Source organism: Pelophylax lessonae, assembly GCF_965119305.1.
Source record: "Pelophylax lessonae genome assembly, chromosome: 7".
NCBI classification, from domain to species: Eukaryota; Metazoa; Chordata; class Amphibia; order Anura; family Ranidae; genus Pelophylax; species Pelophylax lessonae.
Genome location: NC_138774.1, coordinates 86,826,484 through 86,838,885, shown reverse-complemented (window position 1 = coordinate 86,838,885; position 12,402 = coordinate 86,826,484). Strand labels below are relative to the sequence as shown.

Genomic DNA, 12,402 nt, shown 5'->3' with positions numbered 1-12,402 from the left:
GACTTACCCCTCTAACTGGATTCCAATGGATTGGGGAAGGATTGAGGTGGTCGTCCATGTTGTTGGACATATACCCTATGCTGATACGAGACTGATGCTCCTATATGTGGAAAAATGTCCATATTTCTAGAAGTATACACAGCAAAGTTCTCCCTGAAGTCCCATAGCCCTTAGCCAGTCAACGTTCAACAAGGATACTGGGATTACCAGAGGTCAGAGTTGTATATTTCGGGTAATTCCAACCATGTATTAAGCCCCATGCCAGGCATACACTATTTTGGACCCATGCCTTGTTGCCCAGGCCGGTACTATAGATCAGACTTTATTAGTTATCTGTAATACGCATGAATGTGGTGTAGGGCGCTGTTTTGTTGCATGTGTGGGACAACGTTATCCACACACACTCACACACAGTGTTAACGATTGGTCTATTTTTAAAAAAAGTAATTTTTCTAGTTAATTTATACCGTTATTGGTTCTCTGTATATAACTCCTTTTCAGGAGGTGTCTATGTATTGTTAGGGCACAGGACACCCAAAGGACATAATGTAAAAATCAAACTCACAGCCATCACAGGTAAAAATATCTTTATACCAGATTTAGTACAGGCAGAACATGTGAGTTCAGGCCTTAGACTCAGACCTTGCAGCAGGCCTAAGAGGAATAGACTTCCAGCACACACCCTTCCCTGTCCAGGGACTTAGTTAGGGGGAAGGGGGGAGTTGTTATGGGTTGTGTCATGGAATGCCTGAGCGATTCATTTAGGTAAGTACCTTTTTAAGCCAAGCAGAATTATTTAAGAACACAACAATATCAATATGAATATGGACTAGGATATTAACAAGAAATTAATATTTATTCAAAAAAAGATAAGTTCACACCATAAATAGCTTGATTAATAGGTAGATACAGACAATACAATTTTGCATAAAAATTACACAATTGACTATAAAAATATATATATATATACAGTGCATCCGCAAAGTATTCACAGCGCTTCACTATTTCCATATTTTGTCATGTTACAGCCTTATTCGAAAACAAATTAAATTCATTATTTTCCATAAATTCAAATTTTATGACGTCACTGGCGCAGGTTGCGGTCCATGGTGTGGTTCAGCCCTCATTTTTATCCTCTCTCTCTAGAAGCCGGCTTACACATCTACATCCACAGAGGAAGCAAGAAGGAAAAATAGTTAACCACACCTGCTGGGAGTACCGAAGCCCCGCCGTCCAGGACTCATAGAGGGACTCTCTACTCCCAATTTTAGGCTTCATGTACTCATGTCAAATGTGAGTTTTTAAGAACCTGTGTTTCTTTTATATTAAATTATCTACAATCTGCATTTAGAGGCGCCTTTGTGTTTCTTCTTTTCTTGCATATTTGGCAATATTGCTTCACTCATTCTCCCCATCTGCTGATGGCTGCCTAGAAGACTTGTGGATTCATCCTCTTATGGTGCCCCATATACCACAGGACACTAAGTTCAGTAAAGACTTGATATAGCCCGTGAACTAGCGCCAATCCATCTATTATTGTGTTAAAATGGTTGTTACCAGACTCTCCTAAGATGATATAGGTATTGTTGCTTTCCCAAAATGAGATCTCTCTATGCTGGGGCTGTGTTCTGGCATCACTGAGGTGTCAGACTGGGCTTTTCTGATGTTCAGATGATGTGTGATGATGAATGGTATCCGATTATGTCTCTTATATATGATGTTAGATCGGTCCCTTAGTGTACCTGACTTCTCCTCTCATACTGTGACAACAATAAAGTTATAAAACACACCAGGACGTGGTCCAGAAGTTGTTACTTTATTCCTTATTGGTTAATTTGAGTAATAACTAATTGCGTGTTTGCTTTTGTATTGCCTTCTTTGGCCACTGGTTGTCGCTCTCAGATAAGGCATGACTATACTAAATGCAACTTGTAAAATAGTCTGTTATAGGATCGATTAATTTCTCACAATAACAAGTGTGACCATGTGATATTATCTAAAATATATAGGATATTTAGGAGATCTGGTAACTGCCAATGTATGAGCATTACCTTTCTGATATAGCAATATTTTAAGTGTAACACCCTAACTTTAAAGATGTGTAGTTTCATATATAACGATATATATATATATATATATATATAAAACATAATATTTGCATAAAAAGGCAGCAAAAATATTGCAAATGTACAGTCTGATATAACAGGAACAGTAAATCACCAAACCATATAAACTGTTGTGGGAAGCACAGGTGAAAAACAACAAAATCCGTCCTTGTGAATCCCAACAAACGATGAAGTGGGAGCAAAAGGGAGGACTGGTTCTAGAAGCAATAACATGCTGCAAACCAGGCACGTTCAGTCCAAGTGGAGGGGAAGGAGGTGATGACCCTACTGGACAAGGCCCCCCCCAGCCAGCCTCCCACACCAGAGGACGTGCCCCTAGAAGGTGGCGACACATCCGCCCCCTGAGCGGGAGGACAGAGGCGGAGATCCTGCCCAGAGTACCGGGTGGATACCATAACACATTAGAAAGAAGAAAGAGAGAAAGAAAGGCCAGAAGAAAGGAAGGATCAAGAGGGAAAGGAGAGGATCCTAGGTCAAACCTGAAGGAGTTAACATCACAGATCAACATGAACATATGTAGCCCACGGCTCCCAAGTAGCCTCAAACTGGGCCACCCGGTCAGAGAGAACACCTGAGAGCTTCTCCTGGGTCATGATCCAGGAGATCTTCATTTTTGCTTCCCTAACCGAAACTCGTGGTTTCTTCCATGCCCTGGCTATGGTAAGTTTGGCCCCCAACAGGATGAAGTGTAGAAGTTTCTGGGAAAATTTAGGCAGGCCCGAGACTCTACCGTTAAGTAGGGCTATTAGGGGAGACTGGGCTATTGGATGATTCAACACCTTCCGGGCCATACGAAAGATGGACGACCAAAAGGCTCGGAGCCTCGGACAGGACCACCAGGTATGAAGGAAATCCCCTGACATATCACATCCTCGAAAACATAGAGCAGATGAATTAGGGTACATGCAAGCTAAACGTGAAGGAACCAAATACCAGCGAGTAAACAATTTCACATTGGCCTCGATCAAGGAAACATTAACAATACCTCTAAAGGCGCGTCTGAATCGGGTACTCCAGTCATCCAGCTCCAACTCCACTCCAAGTTCCTTTTCCCAATCCAACATGTATTTCGGCTTTTCAGTAGTGTCAGAGAATGCGCTATAAATCAGTGATACACCCCCTTTAGGGTCACCGTCCTCCGAACACCACCGCTCGTAGGGAGTGACCTGTGGAGGGTCAGGCTTAGTACGCCACATTGAGTGTAGAAAATGGGAAATCTGTGTGTGGCGGAACCTTTCAGTCAGAGGCATTTTGAGGGAACTGACACAATGTGGGAAAGATAGAGGGCCCATAGAATTAAAGAAATGACCTATCCAAAAGAGTCCCTTATTGAGCCACCAGCCAAAAGTTCTGATGTTTAGACCAGGGGGAAAATCAGGATTATGAAAAATATGCGTAAGTGGTTTCATGGGAGAGATCAGGTTGGGGTGCTTAGACAGGGCATCATGAATGGAAAAGGAGTGCGACAGTGTAGGGGATAGAATTGGAGGCCTAGATTTGGGGGGCCTCCAGGCTAGAAAGTCCAAGGTGTAATTTGGGGTCGCTTGTCTTTCAATATGTACCCAGTCCGGTTTGGCAGAGCGCCTATAAATAGCCGAGAATTGGGCAAGCTGGGCCGCTTGGTAGTACCAACGTAGATTAGGGAGGGCAAGCCCTCCTTTGTCCCTTGAACGATAAAGTACCGATTTGGCGAACCTATGACCTCTAGAACCCCAAACAAATTTGATAACTGCCTTTTGAAGCTCCGCTAGGTGTCCGGAGTTAACCGGGATTGGAAGTGCACGGAAAAGATACAAGACCCTGGGGAGCAAAGTCATTTTTACCGCATGAATCCTCCCCAACCAAGACAGTGAGTGCGTGGACCAGGTAGCGAGATCAGCACAAAGCTTTTTGAACAAAGGGGGATAATTGACCGAATATAGTGAGGTAATGGAGGGGGTCAGTTGAGTACCCAGGTACGGGATAGAGTCCGTTTTCCAGGAGAAAGGAAAGGCGGCTTTCGCAGAGGCCAACTGCGATGGGTCTAACTTCACCCTGAGAACTTCACCCTGCCCGAAAAGAAGATGGCCACCCCCCTAGTCTTAGAGTCAGAGTTTTACTGAGTGAAGTCTGGTACACAGCGCCAAACTCACTGGCCAATTTTTTGAACTGGTGTGCTACACCAATGCCACATACTGAAGTGGGGTGTTATTTAACAATATAATTTTCTAAGAGTGTATTTTAGTCCTGCAAACATTTGGCCTCTTTTGCTGTGTTAACTCTGCTACACACAGTGACAACAGTTACTGGCCAATTATTTGTAGAACTGGCGGACTGACGGACCGGCAGATAGGGAGGAGAGGCAGGCAGAACTTGCTTTGCAGAAGAGGTAGAAAGCAGACTGCAAATGTATCAGGAGTGAGCCATCAACCATGTACAGTCACATCTGGCGCTCCCAGGACGCCGGGACATGGCTCCGCAGTGTGGGCTTTTATTAATGTGTCCGTTGCTGACACCAGTGTTGCCATCTGCAGCCTTTGCAGTCAACGCATAAGTCGTGGAAAGCCCAACACTCACCAAGGGACAACCGCCTTAAGAAGGCACCTGAAATCCCATTACAAAGCCCAGTGGGAGCAAAACTGTCAGTACACACAAAGCCACACTCCATGCTCTCACCATCCAGCCTCTTCTCCTTCTCCTCCCCTTCTCCTTCTCCTGTCTCCTCACAGTTGTCCAACACTCCACCTTCCATAATGCCATCGTCACGTTGTTCTGGAAAAAGGCAGGCTTCTGTGGCTCAAATGTTGGAGCGTAAAAAAAGGTGTCAGTTCAATCCATGTGAGCTCATGTTTGCGGACTAAACAGCCCGCCACCAACTTGTGTATACTGTGAACGCCTACTGTACCTCTAGCCATCATATACTACGTTCTTTGCTGTCAGTTCAACCCATGTGAGCTCATTTTTGCGGCCAATACAGCCCGCCACCAACTTGTGCATACTGTGAACGCCTACTGTACCTCTAGCAATCATATACTACGTTCTTTGCTGTCAGTTCAACCCATGTGAGCTCATTTTTGCGGCCTATACAGCCCTCCACCACCTTGTGTATACTGTGAACGCCTACTGTACCTCTAGCAATCATATACTACGTTCTTTTCTGTCAGTTCCACCCATGTGAGCTCATGTTTGCGGCCTATACAGCCCGCACCAACTTGTGTATACTGTCAACGCCTACTGTACCTCTTGCAATCATATACTACGTTCTTTGCTGTCAGTTCAACCCATGTGAGCTCATTTTTGCGGCCTATACAGCCCGCCACCAACTTGTGTATACTGTGAACGCCTACTGTACCTCTAGCCATCATATACTACGTACTTTACTGTCAGTTCAACCCATGTGAGCTCATGTTTTTGGCATAAACAGCCCGCCACCAACTTGTGTATACTGTGAACGACTACTGTACCTCTAGCAATCATATACTACGTTCTTTGCTGTCAGTTCATGTGAGCTAATTTTTGGAGCCTACCTGAGTATACTTTTACAAGTTTATTCGTGTCCTGCAACAATATTGCCTCTTTTGCTGAGTGAAGTCTGATACACACAGTGCCAAACTCACTGGCCAATTTTTTGAACAACTGGTGTGATAAACCAGTGGCCCCCCAATACCACATATTGACGTGGGATGTAATCTGAGTATACTTTCATAAGTGTATTTGTGTCCTGCAACAATATTGCCTCTTTTGCTGAGCGAAGTCTGGTACACACAGTGCCATACTCACTGGCCAATTTTTTGAACAACTGGTGTGATAAACCAGTGGCCCCCCAATACCACATATTGAAGTTGGGTGTTATCAATCTGAGTATACTTTTATAAGCGTATTTTTGTCCTGCAACAATATTGCCTCTTTTGTTGTGTTAACTCTGATACAAACAGTGCCAAACTCCCTGGCCAATATTTTTAACAACTGGTGTGATAGACCAGTGGCCCCCCAATAGCACATATTGAAGCGGGGTGTTATTTAACAGTATACTTTTCTAAGATTGTATTTTAGTCCTGCAAAATTTTGGCCTCTTTTGCTGTGTTAACTGTGCTATACACATTGACAACAGATACTGGCCAATTATTTGTAGAACTGGTGTGATAAACCTGTGGACCCCCAATACCACAGATTGAAGTGGGGTGTTATCTACGAAGACACATTGTCTAGCAAACACGGGCAGGGAAGGTATATCACTTTTACTGCCCACTGGGTGAACCTTCTGACGGCCGTCAAGCATGTAACCCGTGGCACCTGTGTAGATTTGGATGTACCGCCACGGATTGCATGCAGGCCTGCCTCTTTTTATCCTCCTCCTCCATCCTCACCCTCCTCCTCGGCTGACTCCTCCTTTTCCGCTGCTACCGTCTCTTCCGATGCTCCGCCCAAGATCCCCAGAACCTATTCCACATGCCAGGTGAGACGTTGCCATGCTGTGCTGCGTCTGTTGTGCCTGGAAGCCAAGAGCCACACTGGTCCTGCACTCCTTTCAGCTTTGCGTTCACAGGCAGATCAGTGGCTGATACCGCTCAATTTGACAGTTGGTAAAGTGGTGTGCGACAACGTTGCCAATCTACTGAGCGCGCTGAAACAGGGCAAAATAACACACGTGCCATGCATGGCACACGTCCTGAACTTGGTGGTGCAGTTATTCATTACCAAATACCCTGGGGTCCAGGACGTCTTGCGGCAGGCCAGGAAAATCTCGGGCCATTTCAGAAGATCTTACACAGCCATGACTCGCTGGGCTGTGGATACGGGTCCCCTGGATGAGATGGATTGGGACGAAATCTTGGTGGTCCCTAGGTTGGCTTCGCCCAAACTTTCAGAGCGTGTGACTCAGCTGTACATCTTGCATAGAGCTTATCTTACTCCGCTCAGAATATCGAAATATAGGCGGTCATACAACTCCTCCTGCCCTCATTGCCCCTTGCAACTGGGTACGTTTATACATCTCATTTGGTCTTGTCCAGAAATTCAGGCCTACTGGACACAGGTTATTAAGTTTTTGCATGATCATATGGGCTCCCCCTTACAGTTGGATGTTTTACCCTGTGTGTTAGGTTTGTTCCCTGACTGTGACATTGACAAATTTCTCACCATTTTTCTTCAGGAATCTATTTTTAGCACTCGCAAACTTATAAACACAGGGGGTGTCCCAAGAAATTTGATAAAATCTGGAGACGGTGGTTAGAGAGTACTCGTACATTTAATGTATCAATTTTTTGTGATTTTATTTTTTCTGAAGTCCTTGGGGGATGAGGGGAGGCAGTGGGGCTGGGGTATGGATATAACTGTTTGATTAATGCTCATAGATAGGGTGTAATTGATATATTACCAGGGCGGGGTGCTGCTGAGTGAGATATTTATAACATTGTATCATTGTACCTCATCTTTTGAATGGTGAAGGTATACCTTGTTTCACAAAATTCACTTTAAGTGTTTCACAAGTGTGAAATTCACGTGTTAATGTGTTTTGGTATTTTGTATTGTAGTTATACAGCACAAATAAACGTATTTTCTATTTAAAAAAAAAAAAAACCATGTGGGCTAATTTTTGGGGCCAATACTGGCCGACACTTGCTTCTGTATCCTGTGAATGCCTAATTTTTCAGACTGGAATTGAAAATAAATGGGTCTGTAAAGGTTCTGCCAAATTGTGAAATGGATGCGGACCCATTTTACAGATGTGTGAATGGACCCTATATGTATTTGACATGTATTTACCGGCTGCTGTCAGTTCTGGCTGATTTATGAAAAAAAAAAAACATTTTGCTGTAAAAAAAAAAAAAAAAAAGAATTTTAGGGCAACTTTTTCAATTGCAATACTTCTGCTATGACATTGTCTATGTGCTGGGACAATTTGTGCACAGCTAGTATGTCTTTTGTGGCTGCAAATATGACCTAAAGTTTTTAAAGTTCAGCTCCCATTAAAGTCAATGGGGCCCTCCGCGAAATTGCGGTTCGCGGACTTTTGAGAAAATTCTCGGCTGACGTTCGCCAACCGCCCTGTCCGATGTTCGTCCATCACTGCTGCCTATATCTGCTGGCTTTATCTCTGGATTGCTTTTTAGGAACCATAATGCTGCTTGTTGAGTAGGGGTCAAATTGGATACAGATCCTCTTTTCTATTTACCCTTTCAATTTCTTTAGTAACCTGTTGAGTGAATGCCCAAATATTGGGATTCCCTTGAAGCACTGGGAATGAATGGGATTTAGGTTTGTTTACTTGAGGGTTGGAAAGCATTTCACTGTGGAGGTATTGTTGTAAGAAGAGGGATTGAAATGATCTCCAATTGGGGGATTGGAATTCTCCGAATCCAAATTTTTATTGATTCTATATGCAGTATTTGTAAAGGCTCCTGAACAAGCCATAGTCTGGTGAAACATGTAGAGATGAATACACTGCATCTTCATTGTAATAACTGTATTGATATCTCATGATGTTTTTTATGCAATCTTTATTTTAATGTTTTGAATACAAATGTGATATGTTATATTATATATTTACACTTTTTATTTTATACATTTATGTGTGTTGGCACCTTTAAAAACCCATCTTCCACTCCATATATATATATATATATATATATATATATATATATATATATATATATTTTTTTTTTAACATTTTCTCAGGGATGTGGTGCCTGGGGACTCTCAGACACTATACTTCTTTCTAGATGGCCTTTAGCGACTCACTGATTATTTAAATATCAGCACAGTGCCAAGAATATAGCACAAATGAGGCTGTACAGAGCATGGTCAGACAGTGCCTTACTGAATTTTAAACAGTATAGGCACTTATATTTAATGTTTTACAAAGCTATACCTGCAAAAGGGGTCAGTATAAAGTGATCTATCAGAACTTAATTTTCTGACTAAAGTTCCACTTTACCACAGCCTAACTACTGTATGCTGTCATGGTTTCTTTCATTTAGATTACTTTTTTGTAAAAGATTACCTGTTTTTTTTCTAAATAAACAGGCAACAAATTAGAAGAATAATACCCTAAATGTATCTGAAGTCAACATATTTGGCAAGGGTTTAAGCATTTCCCCTCTATTCAAAACGAATACAAATACAAATCCAGTGCCTCTTCCAATCTATGTAACTCCCTTCCCCAATCTATCCGTTTATCTCTTACTCTGTTTGCTTTTAGGCGATCCCCAAAAACCCTCAGCTACAATACTAACCTAGTCTCAAAATACCAACCAAATTCTCCTCTTCGTTCCTTCCTCCTGCTCTCTGGCTCCCACTTCACCTCCTTCCATACTCGCCTCCAGGACTTCTCCCGAGCCTCTTTCATCCTTTGGAATTCCCTACCCCAATCTGTCCAACTATCTCCAACTCTATCCACTATTAAGCAATCGCTGAAAACTTTTCTCTTCAGAAAAGCCTATCCTGCCCACACCTAACAACAGTACAATCAGCTCATCCCTCACAGCTATTACCTTTTGTATCATTTGATCCTTCCCTCTTAGATTGTAAGCTCTAATGAGCAGGGCCCTCTGATTCCTCCTGTATTGAATTGTATTGTAACTGTACTGTCTACCCTCGTGTTGTAAAGCGCTGAGAAAACTGTTGGCACTATATATAGTAAATCCTGAATATGAATAATAATCATAATAATAAATATTTTAATGTTATGGCTTTAGATATATTTTATCAACAGAAGAAGTTACTGAAACATATTTTCATAGTGTTAAAAACAATTAGCAAGTTTTGTGAATCATTGTTTTGTTTAATGTGAAACATTCTGCTCTACTGGGCTTTGGGCCCATTGAGGAAAACACCCAAGGTGCTATGTGACTGCAAAATCCTAGTTTTGATATTAACAGCTTTAAATAAAAAGAAATGCTGCCACGTCCTTGACTGAAGATTTATTTTATTTTTATACTTCATCTACTTTATCAGAAAGCCCAGGTCATTACAAGCTTTACTAAATTTACAATATAGATGTTGTTAGGACGTTTTTCATGTTACATATAACCTCTACAACGCTCAGATTTTCTATATGCTGTTAAGAAATGTTTATTGCACTTGAATGTGCTGGCTACAAGCATGTCAGTATGATCAATTGATTCCTTTCTGTGTAAAGCTGAATTTTGTTTGCACAAATTTGAATTCTTCTTTCAGGGTTCAGTATTGTTATTTTCATAATTCAGTCAAATAAATACTCACAGATCAGATAACTATGAATATAACAACCTATTTTAACATTATTGGGGTTTCTGATTATCCTGAGTGGCAGCTTCCAATTTTTTTGATGGTCCTGACCATGTATCTTCTCACCCTTGGTGGTAATATGATCATTTTTCTACTGGTATGTCTGGATCCTTGTTTACATACTCCAATGTATTTCTTTCTGGCCAATTTATCTATCATAGATATTTGCTGCTCCACAGTCTCTTTAAATAAAGTCATTACATCCTTTATATCAGGCAACAATACTATTTCTTTTACTGGTTGTGTAGTACACATTTTATTCTTTTTAAGCTTGATATGTGACGAATTGCTGATTATGACAGCGATGAGCTATGATCGTTACGTAGCCATCTGTGTTCCCTTACATTATCATCAGATAATGAATTATAAGGTCTGTGGATTTTTAGCCACAATGTGTTGGGTTTGTGGTTTCTTAGAAGGAATACCGATTCATATTGAATTACTCAAACTAAAGTGTTTCATTTCCAACAAAATCAACCACTTCTTCTGTGACATTGTACCTTTTATTAAGCTATCCTGCAACGACACTTCTGTCCTGCAGCTCTATATACTAATTATGGGTAGTTTTGGATCTGCTTTTCTTCCATTTGCTTTGACGTTCATCTCTTATGTTTTCATAATTTCCACCATTCTAAAGATTCAGTCCAGTGCTGGCCGACGCAAAGCCTTCTACACATGTTCTTCTCATCTCACAGTTGTTACCCTGCTTTATACCTCACTTGTCTTCCAGTACCTGAGACCAAACTCATTAATTAATTTAAGCTTCACAAAATTTTCTTCTTTGTTCAATACAGCTGCAGTCCCAGTGCTGAACCCGGTAATTTACAGTTTAAAAAACAAAGATGTAAAAACAGCCTTACAAAGGAGAAGGAGAATTCTGGTTCTGCCTAAAGTTTAATATGATTATTATACTAATGTTTATTGTTATGTGTAAAGTATATGTGAATACAAATGCCAAAATCTCATGGTACAGTATTTTTAAAGCTGTATTAAACCCAAAACCTAAAATGTATTATATTGCAATTTACCAGATGTTAGATGTGGTGTCTGCATCAGTTTTCTTTTCTTTGTTTTTTTTTTTTTCCACGGTTTTCACCTGGTGATCCAGCCAGTAACACCCCTCCTGTATTAGTGAGACACAACTCTGGAGGAAAGAGAACAGGAGGCACAGCAGAGAGCAGCATTGTCATTCTGAGGGGGAGGGGAGGGGGAGTGTAAGATGTACTAGTAGATTTAGATACACTAACAAATTAAATCCAAACTCCAACTCACAATTTATAATCAAATGAAACAGTTATTTTTCCATTTGGGATAAAGTTTTTACATAAACAAAAAAAACCTGATCATTTTAATCACTCCCTGCCAGTGTTAGGTGTTTTCTCTCATTCATGTAAACTGATACATTCTGCTGGAGATCTTGTGTGTTTGAAAAGAAAACCTAAAAAGGAAATAATGCAGCCATCCCATCTAAGAATTGGTAAGCGGCAATATAATAAATGTTTGATTTTGGGTTTAATACTGCTTTACGTGTTTAAAAAATATTTTTCAATCCTAACCACTTGTTGCCTTAAGGACAAACCCACTCATCCTCGGGTTTTAGTGGTTCTACAAGGGTCATGGCTGCAGCTGCTATGTTTTTTTTTCTACTGGTGATTCTATATAATGTAAAGTGATCTGAGCTGCTATAAAGCTGCTGGTTCACCTTCATCTGTGGACCATCCTGATGTCTTCTGCCGCTTTCCCAGGCTGCCATTACCGACTTGCTTTTGAGGGCAGGGAAGGGACCTGGGGTCTAATAATTAGGAGTACCTGTCACTGCCCATGCTATCACAAGGAATGTTGTTCATTCCTTGTGGTAGCAATAAAGTTAATTTTAAAAAAAATGAAAGCAAAAGTGTAAAATTTTAATTAAATAAATAATACAATTTAAATGACTGTAATGGGTCTCCTTCCCCAGTGCTCACGCACAACGACATAGGTCCCGCTCGCATTAGTGAATGGCGATTGCAGCTTAAATGTGAGGTATTGC

General features: G+C 41.3%; 1 protein-coding gene across 1 annotated transcript; it reads left to right on the top strand.

Annotated features, from left to right (window-relative positions):
- Nucleotides 1-10,341: 10,341 nt before the first annotated feature.
- Nucleotides 10,342-11,271, top strand: LOC309560483 (olfactory receptor 8D1-like; the record flags this gene model as incomplete). The annotated part of the gene is made up of 1 exon (XM_082264116.1): nt 10,342-11,271. One exon carries the CDS (start codon nt 10,342-10,344, stop codon nt 11,269-11,271), a length of 930 nt encoding a protein of 309 aa, XP_082120242.1.
- Between the last annotated feature and the right edge of the window lie 1,131 nt (nt 11,272-12,402).